This window comes from Scyliorhinus canicula, chromosome 9, assembly GCF_902713615.1.
Source record: "Scyliorhinus canicula chromosome 9, sScyCan1.1, whole genome shotgun sequence".
NCBI classification, from domain to species: domain Eukaryota; kingdom Metazoa; phylum Chordata; class Chondrichthyes; order Carcharhiniformes; family Scyliorhinidae; genus Scyliorhinus; species Scyliorhinus canicula.
The window spans coordinates 30,307,199-30,330,686 of record NC_052154.1 but is presented as its reverse complement, the minus strand read 5'-3'; the positions used below and the strand labels follow the sequence as shown (position 1 = coordinate 30,330,686).

The 23,488-nt window shown below is 49.3% G+C and overlaps 1 protein-coding gene across 4 annotated transcripts in view; it reads right to left on the bottom strand.

The window, feature by feature from the left end:
- kars1 (lysyl-tRNA synthetase 1) overlaps nt 1-9,313 on the bottom strand; it is a 46,886-nt gene extending 37,573 nt beyond the window's left edge. The window contains exon 1 of one of the 4 annotated variants that reach the window (XM_038806402.1): nt 9,167-9,313. In XM_038806402.1, coding sequence (XP_038662330.1) covers nt 9,167-9,219 — 53 coding nt within the window. In that variant the 5' untranslated portion in view covers nt 9,220-9,313. Of the gene's footprint in view, nt 1-1,601; nt 1,630-7,827; nt 7,897-9,166 lie in introns of those variants that run through there. The other 3 variants (XM_038806401.1, XM_038806400.1, XM_038806403.1) reach the window with 3 other exon arrangements.
- Between the last annotated feature and the right edge of the window lie 14,175 nt (nt 9,314-23,488).

The following is a 23,488-nucleotide window of genomic DNA, read 5'->3' as shown; positions in this document are numbered from 1 at the left end:
GAAGGAATTTCTTCAGCCAGAGGGTGGTGAATCTGTGGAACTTTTTGCCGCAGAAGGCTGTGGAGGCCGTCACTGAATGTCTTTAAGACAGAGATAGATAGGTTGTTGATTAATAAGGGGATCAGGGGTTATGGGGATTAAAACAACCTGTTGGCCTTGATTGAATGGCAGAGCAGACTCGATAGGCCAAATTCTGCTCCTGTGTCTTATGGTTAATTTGGTCAAATCTAATTGCAGTAAAATAAGCCTCTAAACTCTGATTCAAATCATTTTCAGCTGTTAAAGGGAAAAAAGATACAAGATAGAACTTCAATTTGTTCAGCAAAACAGATTTCACTGTAAAGGTTAGGATAAAGATTTAAGCATGCTTTTTCACAAGCTGGTGGGTTGAACAGGCCGGGTTTTTCTGTAGAAATAATGGAAAAGTTAACAGCGCTCACCATTATTAAAGCGTAACTCTGGGGCAGCACAGTGGCACAATGGTTAGCATTGCTGCCTCATGGCGCTGAGGTCCCAGGTTCGATCCCGGCTCTGGGTTCCTGCCTGTGTGGAGTTTACACATTCTCCCCGTGTTTGCGTGGGTTTCGTCCCCACAACCCAAAGATGTGCAGGGTCGCTGAATTGGCCACGCTAAATTGCCCCGTAATTGGAAAAAATGAATTGGGAAATCGAAATTTATTTTCAAGAAATTAAAGCGTAATTTTTGTTTTAAATTTAAGAGTACCAAATTTATTTTTTCCAATTAAGGGGCAATTTAGCATGGCCAATCCACCTAGCCTGCACATCTTTCGGTTGTGGGGGTGAAACCCACGCAAACACAGGGAGAATGTGCAAACTCCACACGGACAGTGACCCAGAGCCACGATCGAAACTGGGACCTTTGCGCCGTGAGGCAGCAGGGCTAACCCACTGCACCACCGTGCTGCCCCATTAAAGCATAATTCTGAAGGAAATACCAGCATGCCCATATGCAGCCAAATGTGTAAACCATGAAGCTGCTGTCCAAGTTACCCTGCTCTTACCTCACTGAGGAAAGACATGTGACAGTGTGAATTTGCTGTATTTCCTGCTAAGCTACGGAATAAATTTGCCAGAAAAATTTAGGGCTTTTCCATTTGAATGTTTTTCAAAAAAATGTAGAGTACCCAATTATTTTTTTTCAATTAAAGGGAAATTTAGTGTAGCCTATCCACCTAACCTGTACAGCTTTGGGTTATGTGGGAAAAATCCACACACATGGGGAGAATGTGCAAACTCCACGCAGACAGTGGCTCAGGGCCAGGATTGAACCCAGGTCCTCAGCGCCACAGTGCTAACCACTGCACCATCATGCCACCGCCCCTTTTCCATTTGAATGTTCATACCCTTTTAACAGTTTGGTTATTCTGAATTACTGCCAAACTACCATTCCAGCATTAATTTTAATAAGTGTGGACTCTCATTCCTTCAGATTTCAATTATTTATTTTATTTTTCCACTTTTTTCTGTCTCCTAAATGTCTTCTGCTCTTTGCTTTCTGACATTTACTTATATTTCCTAGTAGACTGCACTACTCATTTAGGACTCTTCAAGCTGATTAGTTAAGGAGATGCATAATTTACCCTGATTGCAGAGATTCCGGATGCTGATGTGGCTCTTTAACCATAGCAGGTTAATGTGCAAATCTCCACCAAAACACTGTGGTCACGAGCGAATGCACAGTTGGTGTTGTTTGTTCACTCGCTGACAGCAAAATCCGATCCAATATAAATGGCAACGAGAGGAAATGAGCATGTTGCCAATAATTTTGGGGTTATTTACAGCTTTAAAGAAAGCAAATTGGATAGGATCTGAATACAGGTATGGCAATTGTTTTAACCTACCCCCATTGATTGAGCCGTAGGTAGAATCTAAAAATTCCTGTGGTCTAGGGCAACACAGTGGCGCAGTATTGGCATTGCTGCCAAACGGCGCTGAGGTCCCAGGTTCGATCCAGGCTCTGGGTCACAGTCCATGTGGAGTTTAACATTCTCCCTGTGTTATTTACAGAATTTACAGTGCGGAAGGAGGCCATTCGGCCCATCGAGTCTGCACCAGCTCTTTGAAAGAGTACCCTACCCAAGGTCCACACCTCCACCCTATCCCCATAACCCAGTAACCCCACTATAATAGCTATTCAGGCATGAAGGGCAGCACGGCGACACAGTGGTTAGCACTGCTGCCTACAGTGCTTAGGACCCCGGTTCGATCCTGGCCCCGGTCACCGTCTGTGTGGAGTGTGCGCATTCTCCCCGTGTCGGTGTGGTTCTCACCCCACAACCCAAAAATGTGCAGGTTAGGTGGATTGGCCACACTAAATTGCCTCCAGGTGGAGAAGGTGGTTGCAGATCAGGGGGGTAGGTATGCGATTGTGACAGGGGTGCTGGAGGGGAGGCTAGTGGCGCTGCTAAGTGTATATGGTCCCAATTGGGACGATGGGGGGGGGATTCAAACTTGGTGCAGGAGCCAAGACAGGACAGGTCACGGCTGCGCTTGCTGGTCCCATCAGGGGGGGCGAAGGCAATGACTGGGCTAATGGTGGAAATGGGAGGGGTGGACCATTGAAGGTTTCTGTACCCGAGGGAGCAGGAGTACTTGTTTTTCTCAACGGTCCATAAGGTGAACTCGCGGATCGACTTTTTCATGGTGGGCAAGGCGCTGCTATCTGGGGTTAAAGGGTCAGAGTAAGAGCAACACAGTGGCACAGTGGGTTAGCCCTGCTGTCTCACGGCGCCGAGGTCCCAGGTTCTATCCCGGCTGTGGGTCACTGTCCGTGTGGAGTTTGTACATTCTCCCCGTGTTTGTGTGGGTTTTGCCCCCACAACCCAAAAGATGTGCAAGCTCGGTGGATTGGCCATGTTAAATTGCCCAGTAATTGGAAAAAATGAATTGGGTACACTAAATTTATATTAAAAAAAAGAAAAAAAAGGGTCAGAGGCAGAAACGGCCCTAGTGTTGCTGGCAAGCTGAACTTCGGCGCCCTTATACATACTCTAAATTCTTCGTATTTTGTAATCATTACATTTGACAATCATTTCACTAGAGTTCCGGCAAGTTTGATGGTCATTAATCATCATAAGCATGAACAAAGTTAGCATTATTTGTGTCGCAATTAGGCATGTCACGTTTATGTTCTTTTAATCTAATAACTAAATATTCCCAGTTTCGTCTATATTACACGGTTCACACCAGCATTTGGTTTTTCTGAAATATTATTTCTTACTAACATCGACTTAATGGTAGAAGTGTACCGAATAGCTATATTCACATCGAGATCACATCTATTTGTAAAATCATCTGTGGTACGTAAAAAATAGCTTCCTAGCCCAGGGGCTGTATTTTTACGTGGGTCCCGCACTTGACTTGACCGGAATTCTAGTAAAAATAGCCAACAGAAAATGATTTACGGTCACGTAAAAATAGACACTGCGTTGTAAAATAAATTAAAAACAGTCAGATAAGTACTTCATAAAAATTATGAAATAATTTGTCACGCACTCCTTGATGGCGCCCCCTAGCACATGGCGCCCCGGGCGACTGCCCGAGTTGCCGGTACCTTGAGCTGGCCCTGGTCAGAGTACTCGGCAATTGCAATATAATTTCATGCTCCGCATTGGGTGAATATGGTAAAAGAGAAGGGGGTGCTACAGAGACATGGGTGGAAGTTAGATGTGGGACTGTTGGGGGACCGAGGGTTCTGTGACAAAATTGAAAAAAAAGTAATTGAGGAATATGTAGGTTTTAATTGCACGGGGGAGGTATTGAAGGCATTTGTCTGGGAGGCTTTAAAGGCGGTGGTGAGGGGGGAGGTGATCTCGTTCAAGGCTAGGCTAGACAAAGAATTGAGGTTGGAAAGTCAGAGGGTAATAGATGAGATGCTGGAGGTGGATAGGAGGTACGCAGAAGATGGGGACCAAGCAAAGTTGGAAAAGAGGAAGGAACTCCAGGCGAGCTTTGACCGACTATCTACCAGGAAGGCAGTACGCCAATTGAGGCAAGCAAGGTGTGCCGTTTATAAGCACAGAGAGAAGGCATGTATGTTGGCGGAACAGCTCTGGAGGGAGGCTGCGGCAAGGGAAATTGTCCCTGTGCGGGTCAGGGCAGGGAAGTTGGTGGCAGCTCCAGATCACTTTAATAAAGTCTTTAAGCAATTCTATGAGAGGTTGTACAGGTCAGAGCCACCTGGGGGTGGCTGGGAGATGCAGGAATTTCTAGATGGTTAGGGGATGGGGACAGGGCTACCTTAGAAGGGGCGTCAGTGGAGCAGGAGATAAAAGATGCGATTGGGAGGATGCAGTCGGGGAAGTTGGCAGGGCAGGATGGGTATCCGGTGCAATATTCTAAAAAATTCAAAGATAAGCTGGTACCGCTGATGGTGGGGATGTTTGATGAGGTGATAGGGAAGAGGGTGTTACCACAAACTTTGGGGCAGGCATCGATTTGCCTGTTACTTAAGGAAGATAAGGATCCGACGGAGTGTGGGTCGTATAGGCCCAAATCACTTTTAAACGTGGAGGCAAAGATATTGGTGAAGGTATTGGCAGGTAGGAAAGAGGAGTGTCTCCCGAAGGTGATAGGTGAAGATCAGACAGGGTTTGAGAGAGGGAGGCAGCTCTTTTCGTACATTAGAGGGTATTGAATGTAGTTATGGTACCGGCAGAGGGGAAGGGAACAGGGTGGGGGGGGGGGGGGGGGATGAGGGGGGGGAGGGAGGGGGGGAGCATAGGGTGTCCTTAAATGCCGATGACTTATATACATGTCGGAACCGAGTGTGTCTGTAAACGGAATACTGGAGCTGCTTCGGGTGTTTGGGCCCTCTCCGGGGTACAAATTAAATCTCAACCAAGAGTGAATATTTTGTGGTGTCTCGGCAGGGTCAGGACCTGCCATTCCATAGGGCAGGGATTCACTTTAGATACCTGGGGGTGCAGGTTCCTTGGGATTGGGGGGGGGGGGGGGGGGGGGGGGGTTGCTCCGTAGGTGCAACATTTCTAGTTAAGTGGGGAGGGTGAAAGCTGATCTGGCAAGGTGGGATGGTCTCCCTCTATCACTGGCGGGTCAGGTACAGGCGGTTAAAATGAATGTGTTGCCGCGATTCCTGTTTATTTTCCAATGCCTGCCAATTTTCCTGCCAAAGGCATTTTTTAGAGAGAGATTGAAGGGATGATTACCTCGTTCATATGGGGAGGGAAGATGGCCAGAATTAGAAAGTTGCTACTATAGAGAGGAAGGCAGGCAGGGGGTTTGGGTCTTCCGAACCTGATGTATTATTACTGGACGGCGAATGTGGAGAAGGTACGGAGCTGGTTGATTAGGTCAGAATGGAGCTGGCAATAGGTCAGAATGGAGGAGAGTTTGGGTAAGGAGTCGGGATTGAAGGCGCTAGCAACAGCGCCGCTGCCGACAGCTCTGGGGAGATACTCAGGGAGTCCGGTAGTAAAAGCTACGTTGAGAATTTGGATACAGTTTCGCCAGCACTTTGGGTTGGGGGCAGGGTCAAGGGAAATGCCGATTCGGGGGAACCATAGAATTGAGCCAGTGAAGTGGGATGGAAATTCTCAGAGTTGGGAGGAGAAAGGAATTAGGACACTAAAAGATTTGTTTCTTGGGGGTCGGTTGAAGGATTGAAGGAGCTGGGATGTGAAGTATGGGCTGGAGCAGGGGGAAATATTTAGATACATGCAGATTCGAGACTTTGCCAGAAAGGAGATACAGAGCTTCCCAGTAGAGCCGGCTTCCACATTGTTGGAGGAGGTGCTGACGACAGGGGACTGGAGAAGGGGGTAGTATCGGCAGTTTACGGGGCTATTTTGGAAGAGGAGAAGGCACCGCTGGAATGGATCAAGGAAAAGTGGGAGGAAGAGTTGGGAGAGGGTGTGGAGGAGGGGTTACGGTATGAGGTAACCAGAGGGTGAACGCCTCCACCTCGTGTGCGCGGTTGGGGCTGATACAGCTGAAGGTGGTATATAGAGCACACCTTACAATGGCGAGGATGAGCGGCTCTTTGAGGGGGTTGATGTGTGTGAACGTAGCGGGGGTGGTGTGGGGCGGGGGGGGGGGGGGGAAACCATGTTTATAAATTTTGGTCCATTCCAAACCTGGAGGATTACTGGAAGGAGGTTTTTAAGGTAATCTCTAAAGTGGTGCACGTGAAACTGGACCCAGGCCCTCAGGAGGCCTTATTCGGGGTGTCAGACCAGCCGGGGTTGGAAACGGGTTCGGAGACAGACAGTGTAGCCTTCGCCTCGTTGATTGCCCAAAGGCGGATCCTGATAGGGTGGAGATCAACCTCTCTATCCTGTGCCCCGGCGTGGCAGGGGGACCTGCTGGAATTCAACTCTTGAGAAGGTCAAATTTGAGCTGAGGGGAAGGACGGAGGGGTTCTACAATTCATGGGCGTTATTCATTATGCACTTTTGAGAATGGATTACAATGAACATTAGCAGGGCGGGAGGGGGGTGCTGGAGAGTTGGGGAGAGGGGGACTGTATGTATTAATGGTGACTATGGCTGATTCCGGATTTCTTTTTGTCATTTGTTTATGTTAACATGCGGGCCTATGTTTGGGAGGCTGGTGGGAGGATGGGATCGTTGTTATTGACATGGAGATTGACATTGCATTCTTTACTGATTATTGTTTATTATTGGGTGTAAATTTGGTAGAAAATGTGAAAAATGAGAATAAAATATTTATTAAAAAAATGACAGTCACATCAACCAAACATACTGCAGAACGGTCACAAACACATCTCCCTCTTTCTTAATTGAATTTATTGAGATTTAACGTAACAAGACCACAGGAAGGTGCACTGCCCTGGGTGTGGTTAAGGGGGTTTGGGACCTAGCTGAGGGTATAGGTTTTGGGGTGTGCTAATTATTGTTAAAAGGCCACCGCAAGAAAAAGTTAAGGCTCAACATCCATGCATAGAGGGAAACAGAAAAAAAGTACTGGGTCAATACAATCGTTTGACATAACTTGATACTGCTAAAAGCCCCACCAGAAAAGAGGGGAGAAACAGGATAAAGCCATGGTAAAATGGTGCACCTCTTCCTACAGAGTGATTGCTCAGAATTACCACAAAGAGTTCAGATTTAATATTTTGCTCTATGTTTGGGCATACACCAATATATATATATATATATATCTCCTTCAACTCCAGCAATGGCAGAAGCACCAGTAACACACCACACCTCCTTCCCTCAGATACCCAGGCGTTATGTACCCTTGCTGGATTCAAACACGGATTCATTATCCCCACCCAGATTTTCTTTTACATAACTCCAGTACAGAACCAATATTATTCCACACAATTATACGGAAAGCAGCTAAATATTCGGAGCATGATCAGTGCCCTCAACACCTCTGAACTAAAGAGTTGGAGAACTACCAGGAAGGGATCACAGAGTAACAAAGGGTCAGGACTCAACTGTGGGGCCATATTCTCCCGGCACACACCCACCGTCGTTGATGAAAAGGAGAAAAAAAGGTTCTCAATCAAATAAGAAGCATCCTGACCACATGGGGGCAACAGGACTTAAGTACAGAACTCTGCTCAACCCCAGGCCCCGTGCACAAGAGCCCTCGCTTGACGTCTCGAATAAGTACCTTCGAGAAGGGACGTTCCGATTTTCAGGGGGCAACGGGATACCAATGACAGCAGCAGACGTAGCCTGGCATAGCCCAGCACACTCTGACACACAATAATTAGCACACCACAAAACCTATACCCTCAGCCGGGTCCCAAACACCCTTAACCATACCCAGGACAGTGCATCTCCTTCTGCACCACCGAGGCGAAATCCTGCTCACCAGCAACAATGCCATTGCAAGCTGGGCCCAACCCCAGCCCACTCCGACCGCCATGGTCAAACAAAGATTTTGTTCAATTTATCTCTGCTCCTCTTTGCAAAACACTAATCAGGATCCTCCAGGGACATGGTGCAACATATATCCCAAGAAAAGACAAATATGAAATGTGCACCAGGATAAAATAAAGGATTGCAAGATGCAAAAATCCTCCTTCCTGTAGCTCACTCGCTCAACTCTCAGCTCTCTCGTTCAAAGTGCTAGGATGCCTGTATTTATATCCTCCGAATTGGATGAGCCCATGTCACAAAATGGTAAAAATCTATTAAAATTAATGTTTTTTTTGCACAAGTAAAATCAAACTGCCAACTGGATTTTTTTACGACAATCGTTTCATGGCTATCATTAGTGTTTTTTAAATTCCAGATATTTATTGGGTTCAATTGGCGGGATTAAAATGCGGGTTCCCAGAGTATCAGTCTGGGTCTCTGGATTACCAGTCCAGTGACAACCACTACTCCAGGGCCTCCCCACTAAAAGTCCTGTATTGGGATAATTGCTCTTTGTAAGAATGGCTATTTCTGTCAATATATTTATTGCTACTTTGGCAAATAGGTTTATCTGTGAAGTGAATTTAGTTTTTTAAAAACGCCACTGATTCTTCCTCAGGCAGGGCAAAAAAAAACCCCTAAAAGCTGTTGAACCGCAGTTTCTACCCAATTCAAACGCCGTGTTATTTACTGTCCCAAATGGGTGTGAAAACTCTTTTGGGAATCTTGACGAAGCGATTTCCCACGAGCCACACCTCGGTTTAAATGTTTTATTTACAAGCGCTGGGATTTCTGGAAAAGGGGCTTCTGAGAAGCTGAAAGCGAAACGTCTCCTTAAACTCTGCGGGGAGGTTGTCGCTGCAAAGTGAAGGGGGTTTCGATCCAGCCCCGATCAAATGGAGATGGTGCGAGGGTGGCTCGGTGGGTTCCCAGGCACCTGCTGCCTTCATCGGCGTGGCATTCGTGCACTTTCCCGTGAAGGAATCCTCACTACCAGCAAACCGAAAGAGCTCGGTGTGTGTGTGATGGGGATGGGAGCACAACGATGGCCGCAGAGCAGCATGGGACACGTAGTTCTTTGCAGCATCACTCCCTGCACACTGCGGCCGGAAAGAACTACAGGGGCCAGCATGCTCCGCGCGAGACTGACGCAACCGCACGAGCCGAGAAAGGCGCACGCGAGGATACCGGTGTTCGGGCCTCGCTCTTTAGCCGTTGGGACGGGTGGAGACCCAGACACGGGAATCGCCTGGTCGCCGCATTCACGGGCGCCTGGAAGCGCGGTTACCCACTTTTTGCTCAGTTTGCCGTCTCCGCTGCTCGCTGCCGCCTCGCTGTCCGCCATGTTCAGTAAGAAGCAGGCAAATGGGGGCGTGTTCAAGTTCGCTTTAATTCCTTCCGCGGCGCTAACCAAACCCCGGTTATTGATATGCTCGGGTCCGTGGGGGCGGAGGAAAGGAAGCATTTTCACAATCCGTGACTAAGAATGAAACTAGTTTGTGTTTCACAACGTTACCGACTTTGGCAAAAGTAAATATCATCCCTTCAAAAGAGGCATCAATTTCTCTTCAATAATAATGAGCGCCCACCACTTCTTACATGTTTGTAATCTTAGTGATAATATAGTGTGTTAACTAGAAAGGCTATGAATATCTGCATGAGAAGAATGAAAGCAGTGACTGTGTACACAGTTTTTTCAGACCATATTGGTTTTTGCACAGAAAGAAACCATTCGACCCATCAATTCCATGCCAGTTTTGCAGTCCCATTCCCCAACACAATCTGGAGGCCCAGTAGTTATTTCCCGAGTATCTCAACTGATTTTGAAATCATTGATTTGTCTCCACTACCACCACCATTTCTTTCAAATCTCTGGTTCCCTGCAGATTTGCTCAATTTCTTCCCCCTGTTCAGAGGGCAAGACCACCACTGGTGTAATGATTGCCTCTCAGGCAGCATGGTGGCACAGTGGTTAGCACTGCAGCCTCACGGCACTACAGTCCCAGGTTCGATCCTGGTTCTGGGTCACCATTCATGTGGAATTTGCACATTCTCGCCGTGTTTGCCTGGGTTTCACCCCTACAACCCAAAGATGTGCAATGTAGGTGGATTGGCCACGCTAAATTGCCCCTTAATTGGAAAAAAAATTGGTAATTGATGCGACCATCAATTCACACGAGACAGAGTTGAAGTGAACAGTGGCTTTAATCAACTAGAACAGTGTCTGCCCGTGACTGCTCTGCAATGAGAGCCACCTACGAGGCAGCTGCTATTTATACCTCCCCTAAGGGGGTGGACCCCACAAGGGCACCAACATGATACAATCCGTGTAGTACGATACAATGGTCCATAGGTGGAGCCCACATGGGCAATAGCATGGTCCAATGTAGTACAGTGGTGAATGGTTACCATAATACGTTCACCATATTCACCCCCTGTTAAAAAATTGAAGTCCGGCGGGGGTGAAGGGCTCACAGGTTCAGGCTGTCTGGCGCCCTGAGCGTCCGCTGCGATCGCTGGAGCGCAGCGGGCACGGGTGTCAAACTCGTCGGTGCAGGCATGGGTGGTGAACTCGTCGATGCGGGCACAGGTGTGGATTCCCGGAGCGTGTCTTCAGGAGCTTCATTCCTGTAGATCGGCGGGGGAGGGGGTATAGGAGGGGGTGTGGAGGCCATGTAGGGGTGGGGGCGCTGTTCAGTGTAGGTTTGGGGGGGGGGGTAGGTTGGGGTGATGGTAGGGGATCCTGCGGCTGCCAGGTCCTTACGTGTTTGTGGAGTAGGACCGGCCCCGATGTCTTCAGCCAGGATGGAAGCGAGACCCTGGAGGAGGATTTCCTAGGGAAAATAAACAGGCAGTCATGAGGGGTTTCGTTCGTGGCTGTTCAAAGCAGTGACCTAATGGAGTGGAGCGTGTCAGGGAGGACCTCCTGCCAGTGGGAAACTGGGAGATTCCTGGACCGTAGGGCCAGGAGGACGTCCTTCCATGCCGTCGCGTTCTCCCCCTCCACCTGTCTGTTTCCCCGGGGGTTGTAACTGGTAGTCCTGCTCGAGGCGATGCCCTTACTGAGCAGGTAATTCGCTCATAAACGAGGAGCCCCGGTCACTGTGGCCGTAAGTGGGGAAGCCGAACAAGGTGAAGAAACTATGTAGGGCCTTAATGACGGTGGCCACAATCATGTCGGGGCAAGGGATTGCAAAGGGAAAGCGGGAGAACTCGTCAACAACGGTGAGGAAATACGTGTGTGGTTGGTAGAGGGGAGGGGCCCCTTGAAGTCGATACCGAGGCGCTCAAAGGGCCGGCCGGCCAGGATGCCTTCACCAGGAGGGCCTTATCTGGTCGATAGAAGTGTGGCTTACACTCCACACAGATTTGGTATGGCCCTGACCTCCTTGGTGGAGTAGGGAAGGTTGCGGGCCTTGATGTAGTGGAGAAGCCGGGTGACCCCCAGGTGGCAGAGGTCATTGTGGATGGCCCGGAGTCGGTCATCTTGCGTGCTGTCGCATGTACCGTGGGACAGGGCATCTGGGGGCTTGTTGAGCTTCCCAGGATGATACACTATATTGTAATTATTGGTGGAGAGTTCAATCCCCACCTCAAGATCTTAGTGTTCTTGATGTTGCCCCACTGTGGATTGTTGAAAATGAAGGCTACCGACGGGGACGAGGGTAAACCTCCTACCAGCGAGGTAGTGCCTCCAGTGCCGTAAGCTTCCACGATGGCTTGAGCTTCTTTTTCGACTGAGGAGTGTCGAATTTCAGAGGCGTTGAGGGTACGGGAGAAAAATGCTACTGGCCTGCCCGCCTGTTTGAGGGTGGCGGCGAAGGCGACCTCTGACGTGTCGCTCTCCACCTGGAAGGGGATGGACTCGTCCACCACGCACATCGCGGGTTTGGCAATATCTGCCTTGATGCGGCTGAAGGCCTGGCGGGCCTCAACCGCCAGTGGGAAGATGGTAGCTTTGATCAGTGGGTGGGCTTTGTCTGTATAGTTGGGGACCCACTGGGCATAATAGGAAAAGAACACGAGGCACCTTTTCAGGGTCTTGGGGCAGTGGGAAAGGGGAGTTGCAGGAGTGGGCGCATACGGTCGGGGTGGGACCCCAGAACTCCGTTTTCCACGACATAGCTGAGGATGGCTAGTCTGGTTGTGCGGAAAACGCATTCTCCTTGTTATAAGTGAGGTTGAGGGCTTGGGCGGTTTGGAGAAACTTCTGGAGGTTGGCGTCATGGTCCTGCTGGTCGTGGCCACAGGTGGTGACGTTGTCCAGGTACTGAAATGTGGCCCTCAGCCCGTATTGGTCCACCATTTGGTCCCTTGTTCTCTGGAAGACTGAGACCATGTTGGTGACGCCGAAAGGGACCCGAAGGAAGTGGAAGAGGTAGCTGTCTGTTTCAAAGGCCGTGTAGTGGCAGTCCTCCAGGCGGATTGGGAGTTGGTGGTATGCGGACTTCAGATCCACCGTTGCGAACACGTGGTAGTGTGCGATCTGATTAAGCATGTCCGTTATCCGGGGGAGGGGGTACGCACCGAGGTGCGTGTACCGGTTTATGGTTTGGCTGTAGTCTACAACCATCCAGTTCTTTCCTACGGTCCTGACGACCACCACCTGAGCTCTCCAGGGGCTATTACTGGCCTCGATGATCCCTTCCCGCAAGAGTCGCTGGACCTCGGACCTGATGAAAGTCCTGTCCTGGATACTGTACCGCCTGCTTCTGATGGTGACGGGTTTACAATCGGCGGTAAGATTTGCGAAGAGCGGGGGAGGGTCGACCTTCAGGGTCGCGAGGGGGTAGGGGCCTGCCGAACTTCAGGGTCAGGCTCCTGAGGTTGCACTGGAAGTCCAGTCCCAACAGAAAAGGAGCGCGGAGATCGGGGGCTACGTATAGCTTAAAGTTTGCATATTCAACGCCTTGTATCGCGAGGTTCGTGACAGTGTACCCCCCGGATCTGCACTGAGTGCGATCCAGAAGCGAGGGAGATTGTTTGAAGTGCGGGGAAGATTTGGAGCAAAAAGCGCCTTACTGTGTCTGGGTGAATGAAGCTCTCCGTGCTCCAGGAGTCAAACAGGCAAGGCGTTTCGTGTCCATTGACCCGGATGGTCATCATGGAGTTCCAGAGGTACTTTGGGCGTGACTGGTCGAGGGTGACTGCACCGAGTTGTCGGTAGCCGGCGTGGTCTGAGGTGGTAGTGTGGTCCCAAGATGGCGGCCCCCGTCAGTCGCATGTGTCGGGCGGCGTTGCAGATGGCGGCCCATGTCGGTCACATGTGTCGGGCAGCGAGGAAGATGCCGTCTAAATGGCGGCCTCGATGAATCGCACATGGTGGGCCTTGTGGGAGACGGTGGGCAAGATGGCGGCCCCCGTGTTGTGCGGAGTTTAAGATGGCTACCCCCACGGACAACACGAGGCGGGTGATGCGTCCAGAGGGGGCAGAGCCGGCAGGCATGGAGCCGGCAGGCACGCAGCCACGCTGCGGGGTCTGTGGGCCTGTGAGTCCGAGAGTCCGGCCTCCGATTTGGAGGACTTGGACCAGGCCAGGCAAACTTTGGCAAAGTGTCCTTTCTTGCTGCAGAGTCGCTGAAGTTTGCGTTCCGAGCTGGGCAGTGCTGTTTGGGGTGCTGGTACTGGCCGCAGAAATAGCAGGGTAGCCCTCCGGGTTGGGTGGGCAGCCGCATGGCACAGGCCTGAGGTACTCTCTGGTCGCGTGATCGGAAGGGAAAGCGTTGAGGCTTTGAAACGCTACTTCTAGGGAGGTGGCTAGTTTTACCGTCTCTTCTAGGTCGAGGGCGCCCTTCTCGAGCAGGCGCCATCTGACGTAGTTGGACCGTACCCCAGCAACATAGGTGTCCCGGACGGCAAGTTCCATGTGTTGGGAGGCCTTAACGGGCTTGTAGTTGCAGCTTCGCGTGAGGACTTGGAGGTCGCGTAGGTACTCCTCCAGCGATTTCCCCGGGGTGTTGGCGGTGAGTGGTGAGGTTTATGGTTTGGCTGTAGTCTACAACCATCTTGTTCTTTTCTCTGGTCCTGACGTGTACACTTCGTCCACCAGCCTCACGTATAGGCGCTTCAGCATCGCGAGGGCGTCTGCATATGTGGTCGTTTCCTCGAGTTGTACGGAGATTCGATGGCTCACCCGGGCGTGGAGGAGGCTCAGCTTCTGTTCGACGGTGATGGAGGGTGAGGAGGCGGCGGCATGGTAGGCCTTGAAACATCGGAGCCAGTGTGAAAAAATCCTTTTGGCTTTAGCGGCCTGTGGGTCGAGTTCCAGTCGGTCAGGTTTGAGGGCTGCTTCCATTGCAATGTTGTAGTTGATTAAATTGATGCGACCATCAATTCACACGAGACAGAGAGTTGAAGTGAACAGTGGCTTTAATCAACTAGAACAGTGCCTGCCTGTGACTGCTCTGCAATGAGAGCCGCCGACGAGGCAGCTGCTCTTTAACCTCCCCCCAAGGGGGCGGAGCAAGGGGTGGAGTCCACAAGGGCACCAACATGATACAATCAGTGTAGTACAGTACAATGGTCCATAGGTGAATCCCACATGGGCAACAACGTGGTACAATTTACTACAGTGGTGAATAGTTACTATAATACGTTCACCACAGTAATTATGGGTAAACTAAATTAAAATAATGGGTAATCTAAATTTAAAAAAAGAAATTGACTATAGCTACAACAGGGGACTTCAATAATGCTGATTCTCTGGCTGCATTGTGCTCGAGGGGGAGCTCAACGCGGCTGGAGATCTCGGGTGAAGCCTCCCGCAGGTTTCACGGCAGCCTCTGCGCCTTGCAGGATCCACCCAAGCTCCATGAGGTGTTGGAATCAAACCTTTGTCTAAAAGAGGCGGGATCAAATGACGCTCGCTAACGTAGGTCATAAACGTACCTACGGCCGACCTACCCGATATACACCGGCCTCCCCAGGGAGGCTACAGCTGGGCGCCGATCAGTTTTTTAAAAAAAAATCTTATTTTCCTCATTTTCAACCTTTTCATCAAATAAACAACAAAAGAAAACAAACAAAAACAAATGCAGTGCCAATCCCCCAAACATCATCCCCTTCAACATACAGACCAAAACATCACCCATACATTCCAAGAAATAAAATTAACAGTCAATCTCTAAACAGTGTACTCACGAACAACAATAATCTCATCCCCCCCGGCGCCCCCTAATGTTCGATGGCAAGCAATTCTTGAAAGTGCATGATAAACAGTCCCCATGAATTGGAGAACCCTTCCTTCACCCCCTCAGCTCAAACTTCACCTTCTCGAGAGTCCGAAATTCCAGCAGGTCCCCTCCGCCAAGCCGAGGCACAGAACGGAGAAGCTGACCTCCACCCCAGCAGGACCCGCTTCCAGGCAATCAACGAGGCAAAGGCGGAAACACCTGCCCCGCACCCGCTTGCATCCCTGGCCGATCCAACACCTCCGAAATTACTTCTAGGGCCTCTGGTTCCAAGTTCACATGCAGTGCCCCTAAGATGGCACTGAAAACCTCCCTCCAATACTCACCCAGCTTTAGACAAGACCAAAACATATGTATGTAGTTTGCATTGTCCCTCTCACATCTCTTACATTCATCTTACACTCCCTAAAAGAATCGGCTCATCCTCGCGAGGAGCGCCCTATACATGACCTTCAGCTGTATCAGCCCCAACCTCGTGCACGAGGTTGAGGAGTTAACCATCCAGAGCACCTCACACCACAGACCATCTTCCATAGCTTCCCCCAACTCTTCCTCCCACTTGGCTTTGATCCCCTCCATGAACTCCCTACCGCCCCCCCCCCCCCCCCCCCCCCCCCCCCCCCCCAAGAATCCTCCCATAGATCGCTGACACCACCCGCTTCCCCATTCCCCCTGCCTTCAATACCTCTTCCAACAATGAGGGGGCCGGCACTATCGGGAAGCTCTGAACCTCCTTCCTAGCAGAGTCCCAGAGCTGCAGGTACCTAAATCCTTCCCCTTGCCTCAGTCTATATTGCTCCCCCAATTCTTCCAACCTGCAAAACATCCCCTCCAGGAACATAGAACAGTACAGCACAGAACAGGCCCTTCGGCCCTCGATGTTGTGCCGAGCAACGATCACCCCACTCAAACCCACGTATCTACAGGTTTTTTAATACAAGCACTCCCATTTCCGAAACGTCCCGTCCAGCTTCCCTGGCTCAAACCTATGGTTCCCCCTAATCGGCATCTCCACGTACCCCGCCCCCAGCTTAAAGTGCTGCCTCAACTGCCTCCAAATCTTCAGAGTTGCCACCGGACACCCAGAGTATTTACCTGGGGCCATCGGGAGCAGCGCTGTTGCCTTCCCCCCCATCAAATAAACAAGATGATCAGCTTATCCACTTCCAGGGATGCTGTCAGGGACTGCGGAGTTCCCAAATCTTATCTCCCAGAATTCTGACATAGTAAACTGCTTTGTTACTGATATTCAGGCCTTTGTGTGAATATTTTCACCCCTAACATTTAGTGTAAGTCTGGAAGGATTTGCTGAGCTGGACGCCGTTCGAGCCAGTGGACAAGGCGAGTAGTCAAACCTTTGACCACCTAAAATTAGAATCACTTGGCAAGGCGGACAGACGGTGAGGTAACATCCAATAAATCTAGTATCAAGGCCAAATGAGTAAAAAAGTCAGTTTAAAACATTTTTTTGGTTTTTGAAGAGCAAAATACTCTGGTAAAAAAAAACAATGATCAAAGATGTGTGTGATTTCTGTGGAACAGAGAAAAATGGTGAGATACACAGAAGTAAAGATAAGACAAATAAAGTTAGAAGCACAAATGATAAATTCAATCTTCACACCATTTGGAAGACAGGCTGGTTTAAAGGAATTGAGCTGTAACTCCTTTAAGCAAAGCAATCAAGTGGGTAAAGATAGCGTAAAGACCTCACAAAACTGCCAACAATTACGGCTAACAACTGTCCCGGAATGTCTCAAGGAGAAAAGAAAAAAAAATAATCAAATTAAGTGAAGTCCAAAAGATCAGAAAGGGGCTAAAACACTCAATTAGTTTTGTTCAGGAATATCTGAGGATGACTAATCCCCCTCTCCCAAAACGGAAAAAATGGGGCGGAAAATCAATACAAGGTTACGGTTAGAAACTTAAGAATGGATACATGTCGAGAATAACTTCAGATCGTTTCAAGCCGTCCAGATAAATTCAGCAGTAATTCAACTAATTTGAAATAAAAGAAAAATAAACATCCAGTAATGTCTCTTTCCAAAAACCGGTTAAATAACGAACATTGAAAATTGAAAGAAAGGATGGGTAATGTCTAAGGTCACATAACGGATGGAGATGGCATCATGCCAAGTTCTCCACCACTTTTGATTCTGTACAAAAATTTAACCATTTCAGCAAGCAGGTCATCTGCACAAAGAAATATACATCTCTAAGAAAAGCTAATGCCTCTAAAATTAATCAGTGGAAATTGACTTAAATGGAATGACACAGATAAAGTTTTCGAAGGAGAATGAAAAATTTTGTTCAGTATTTTAATTTTGTTCCATTTTAGAGAAAGAGAGACAGAGTTACGTAGAGAGAGAGAGAGACTGATAGAGACAGCGAAAGTTGAGAGAGCGAAAGAGAGCGAGTCAGGGAGAGACAGAGAAGGGGAGGGGTAGTTAGATAAAGAGAAAGAGCGACAAGAGTTCCAGAGACAGACAGAGAGAGAGAGAGAGTTTTAGGCATTTAAACTTTGTTCTGAACTATTCACTGTCTTTGTATTCCGACTTTGACTTCAGACTTTGACTTTTTACGAGCTGTGATTATTTGAAAGCTTCAAATTGTCTACACATTGTCTTTAAAGGGTCATTTTGATACACAGGGAATTTTAATCAGGGTGCAAAATCACGTATGTAAGAATAAGAAAATATTAGTTTTATGGAGGTTAGGATAGTTGAAATACATATGACAAATATGGTCAAGCCGGTGTTTCATTAGTTCAGGGTTAAAACTTCCCTGACACAAATAATCTTCAGTAGGGTGAAACAAAACTGTCTCACAACGCAGATGTTTTAATTATGAGATTGCAGAATTACTTATAAACAACAGATGGGTAAATGAAATATGTCCATGAGTTTCAATAACATATTGTGTTCCTTGAAAGACTTAATAAGGGGTATTTAGCAGCACTCCAACTTTTACTCCCAGCCATTTGAGTGAAAAATATAAAAACAAGTTTAGAGATGCGAAAGGCATCATTCCAATTTATCCACCCACTATACGCCTCTTTTTGTCTCTGCAATACAATTAACCCTTTCAACAAGCTTTTGTGTGTAATCCGGAAGATGTCTTGACACTCCCATGCTGGTTTGCCTGTGAGCTCTGGCCTTTTAAATTCTGATAAAGTAATGAACAGTCCACACAGCTGAAGATGCATTTTAATTGGAACTTACAAATCTTAAGTTTTGAATTTTCACCCTCTTAACGACCCAGACCTAACCATGTTCACAGATGGAAGTGCTTCCATCGGTGAAAGGAGGGAGCGGTTATCAGGATATGCTATAATCAACCAGGGTGTGGAGACAGTAGAATCAGCAGCATTTGAAACTCCGTTTTCAGCACAGCAAGCAGAATTGTTCGCACTAATACGCGCATGCGCACTAGGAGCAGGCAAAAAGTAAATATTTATACAGACTTCAGATATGCCTTTGGAGTCGTACATGATTTTGGACAATTATGGAAGAACAGAGGATTCTTAACATCCGCTGGCACCCCAATTTCCCATCAGCAGCTAGTAACCCAATTACTCCAAGCTCTTATGCTTCCAGAAAAGGTAGCAGTGATAAAGTGTACTGCCCATACGAAAGGAAAAACTCCAGTAGATGAAGGAAATAGGCAGGCCAACCACCAAGCAAAAGATGCCTCAAAGTCAAAGGCCATGGTAGTGCCTAAAATGATGAGCCAGACTAAAAGCTCAAAAGACAAGTCTCCCTCTAAAAAAAACCTATGCCGACCATTACTGATGTAATCCAGCTACAGGAGGACGCTCCTGCTAGCGATAAAAAGTTATGGGAAGAATTGGGATGTACATACGATAAAGAAAGTAAGCTGTGGGTCACCCCAGCAGGGCAGACATGTATGCCCGATGCTTTGGCAGCCTGGGTGACCGAATGTGTACACTTTGCAACTCACTGTGGTGCTCGTGCTACGGGTGATATATTGTTAAAAACCTGGTGGCATCCCAGACTGCAGGAGATAGCCCAACGAATTAACAGTCACTGCTTGATATGCCAGCAGTATAACCCTGGTAAGGCAGTGCTCTGTGAGCAGGGGAAAACACCATTGCCCGAGGGTCCCTTTGAGACCCTGCAACTGGACTACATTGAGTTGGAAAGATGCCAGTGTTATAAGCATGTATTAGTAATTGTTGATGTGTTTAGTAAATGGATAGAGGCCTATCCTACTGTAGATAATAAGGCTTCAGCTGTAGTAAAAGTTCTTGTGCATGAAATTGTACCAAGATTTGGAATTCCCTATTGTTTAAGCTCTGATAATGGACCTCACTTTGTGGGACAGATCAATAAAGAATTCTGCACTCAACTGGGAATTAAACAGCAGTTACACTGCGCCTACAGACCCCAGGCAGCTGGGATAGTGGAAAGAGCTAACCAGACTTTAAAGACTAAGCTTTTTAAATTACAAGCTGAGACTGGAGCCACTTGGCTCAAACTATTACCGACTGCAGTCCGCACTCCATGGGATTGTGAGATTCCCCAAGAGGTCTAGTTCCACCACATGACTACAGAAATGGCTAATTACATAATAGCCTTGACTAAAGTATTAAAGAGTCTCCACTTACGAGTACATGCCACGCAAGAGGAAGTGCCACCCTTAGCTAGCTCTGATATTGTACAACCGGGAGATCATGTGATGATCTGCAATTGGACATGGAAGGGGTTGGAACCACGTTGGGAAGGACTGTTCCAAGTTCTCCTAACCACCCCCACGGCAGTCAAAGTTGAAGGACGTAATGCATGGATTCACACCCACCACTGTAAGCTAGTGAAGTTTTCGTGATTATTAACTTTCGTTTTCAAGTTCTAGGTACATGTGGCTGATCGTTCGACTACAGGATGAGGCTGCCTTTTGTACTCGCGATCCTCGCCAGCACACTACTGTGTGCGACCACTCGAGACCGGCGATGTAGACCCGGCGGACGAATTCTGCACCTTTGTCGTGAGGACACCTTTAGCTGTGCCAACAGCTCCACAGATGAGATCTTATGGACGGCAACTCCGGTGGATACCTGTACCACCATCATTCATCAAGACGAGCAGAAGCCTCGGTTCCTGACTATCCGCAGATCCCTGACCTGCGATCGCTACGCTTGCCGGTGGGACTACCGGTGTACGAGGGAAAGGCAAGCCACGAGTTCCTGAGTATAAGACTATTCATACTCACCCGCCTACCAGGAGGAAGCGGGCAACGCACTATGTGACTGTGAATTCATTCCTTTTTATGTCTTATACTTATGCAAAGAAATTGAATGTCTCCTCTTGTTGGGTATGTACGCATGTTCCTAGCCATGCCCATGGGGGTATTCCTTTGGTCCCTCTTTCCTATTTGATCGAGGAGGTCGCAGAATGGGCTCTGCGACGTAATCGTACCGACCCTGATAATGATACACAAGATATGATAGATTGGCGATCGGCCGGGTTTAATATGAGCAGATTTAAAGGATGGTGGTGGCCAAAATTTACTGCAACCCGTCAGCCGCCCTACCTGATCCTTCCCAAGTATGCTAAAAAGGATCATGCCAATGGGACCCACCCGGTAGGTACCAGCCAATGTAACCAGACCTTGATTTGGCAACCACCCATAACTAATCTTACACAAAAAGGCTTGTTCGCCTTTAATTGGTCAGCAATAGAAAACCATACAAGTGGTGGCCCCTGGAGGGGAGAGCCGACTAGAATCATGATGACGGACGCCAAGGAGAACTTGACCTCATACAATGATACCTATTTTATATGCGGACATAAAGCATATCCCTGGTTGCAGGAAAATTGGTCGGGTTCTTGCTATATGGGCTTTGTAGTCCCTGGCATCACCCATTATACAGATCTAGCCAAACATCCCCATGCCTGAACCACTAGGTCCCTTGTACCTTGGGAGGTGATAGCTACTGTCCTTTGGCCGCAGTTCGGTAGTATTAGAGCTCCGGGATATATTGGAGCAGGTGGCTAATGATACCGCGGAAGGACTCAGTGAGCTCAACACAGAGTTAGTAGCTGTTCGGACGGTTGCCTTACAGAACCGCATGGCTCTAGACTACCTCATCGCCAGCGAGGGAGGTACATGTGCTGTAGTGGGTTCTGAGTGCTGTACTTATATCCCTGATAGCTCAGAGAACATTACTCACCTAGTGGACCACATTAGGGATGGGGTAAAGAGACTCCGCCAGTTCTCCTCAGACGACTGGTGGGGAGGACTGTGGTCTAGTTCCTGGAGATGTTTTCAATCTAATGATAAGGTGGCATTGTTGGATCTGGTTTTAGAATTCATACAGCACAGCAACAGGTCCTTTGGCCCACCATGTCTATGCCGACCATCAAATACCAATCTATACCAATCCCACTCATCTGCACTTGCTGCATAGTCTTCTGTGCCGTGGCGATATAAGTGCTCATCTTAAATGTTGAAAATGTACCTGCTGGACTTCCGGTTGCGGCTATGCGGAACTAAGTCGCACGTTCGGCAGCTCCCGCTAGCATAAGACTTTTGTGCTCTTTTTAGGGCCCGCCACGGCACTTGTTTGACTTTTCCCGGTATGGAAAGGGAATAGTAACATTTCCCTGCTGGTGTATCGATTGGGCCAGGAGCGAGGCGATTAAAAAAAGCGGCATTGGAGCAGAGAAAGGTGCGAGGGAGGAAGACCAAGTTGGTGGCGGGCGGGGACCAGGCAGCGTGGGCTAAGGGCTGAAGGGGGCGGGGCTGAAGTTAGGGCTTTTTCCCGCGCTGGGACCGGAAGGGGAAGGAGGTGAGCCTGCTTGTGGGCAGGGAGGGGAGGGGCAGTGTTACACTGGGGGGGGGGGGGGTCGTTGGTGCAGCGGGAGTGGCCGGGGTCAACAGGAGTCAGCTGACTCACGGGAGTACCATGGGGGGAGCAACGCAGCTAGGGGGGGGGGACCTAGCTGGTGGGGTGGGGGGGGAGGGGGACCGGGTTGCTGCTGAAAGGGCCGGGGGGAGCTGGAGTTGACAGAGGGGGTCGAGACGGGGATCTGCTGCTGTGGGGAACGGGCCGTGCGGGGCACGCGGGCACCGGGGGGGGGGGGGGGGGGGTGAGTAGCCCCCTGACCCGGCTAATAACCTGGAATGTAAGGGGACTGAATGGGCCGCTCAAACGGGCCCGGGTATTCACGCATCTGAAGGGGCTGAGGGCGGATGTGGCCATGCTCCAGGAGACGCACCTAAGGGTGGTGGATCAGGTAAGGTTGAGAAAAGGGTGGGTAAGGCAAGTGTTCCATTCGGGCTTAGATGCGAAAAACCGGGGGTGGCGATTTTGGTGGGGAAGAGAGTATCGTTCGTGATGTCGGACAGTGGCGGCAGGTATGTGATGGTAAGTGGCAAGCTTCAGGGGGAGTAGGTGGTGCTGGTCAATGTGTACGCCCCGAACTGAGATGATGCGGGCTTGATGCGGCGAATGTTGGGCCGGATTCCAGATCTTGAGACAGGTGGTCTAATAATGGGAGGGGATTTCAACACGGTGCTGGACCCGGCACTTGATCGCTCCAGGTCCAGGACGGGTAGGAGGCCGGCGGCGGCCAAGGTGTTGAGGGGGTTCATGGACCAGATGGGAGGGGTGGGCCCCTGGAGATTTATGAGGTAGGGGTTAGGGAATTCTCATTCTTCTCATGTCCACAAGGCCTAGTCCCGGATTGACTTTTTTGTCTTGGGCAGGGCGCTGATTCAGAGGGTGGAGGACGCGGAATACTCGTCGATAGCCATTTCAGATCACGCTCCGCATTGGATGGACCTTGAGTTGGGGGAGGAGAGGGACCAACATCCGATGTGGCGTCTAGAGGTGGGGTTGCTGGCGGACGAGGAGGCGACAGGGCGAGTCCGGAGGTGTATAGAGAGGTATCTGGAGACTAATGATAATGGGGAGGTGCAAGTTGGGGTGGTTTGGGAGGCGCTGAAGGCGGTGGTTAGAGGGGAGCTGATCTCCATTAGGGCATACAAGGAGAGGGAGAGGTTGGTGGGGGAGATGGTGAGGGTAGACAGGAGGTACGCGGATGCCCCGGAGGAGGGATCGCTGAGGAGGCGACGTAGCCTCCAGGCTGAGTTTGATTTATTGACCCCAGGAAAGCAGAGGCGCAGTGGAGGAGGGTGCAGGGGATGTTATATGAATATGGAGAAAAGGCAAGTCAGATTCCCGGTTGAATTCTACAAGAAGTATTCAGACCTGCAGGGCCCGCTGCTAGTTAGGACCTACAACGAAGGGAAGGGGGGGCTCTGCCCCGACGATGTCTAGGGCGCTGATCTCCGTGATCGTGAAGCGGGATAAGGATCTCCTACAGTGTGGGTCATATAGGCCGATTTCACTCCTAAATGTAGATGCAAAGTTGCTGGCAAAGATATTGGCCATGAGGATTGAGG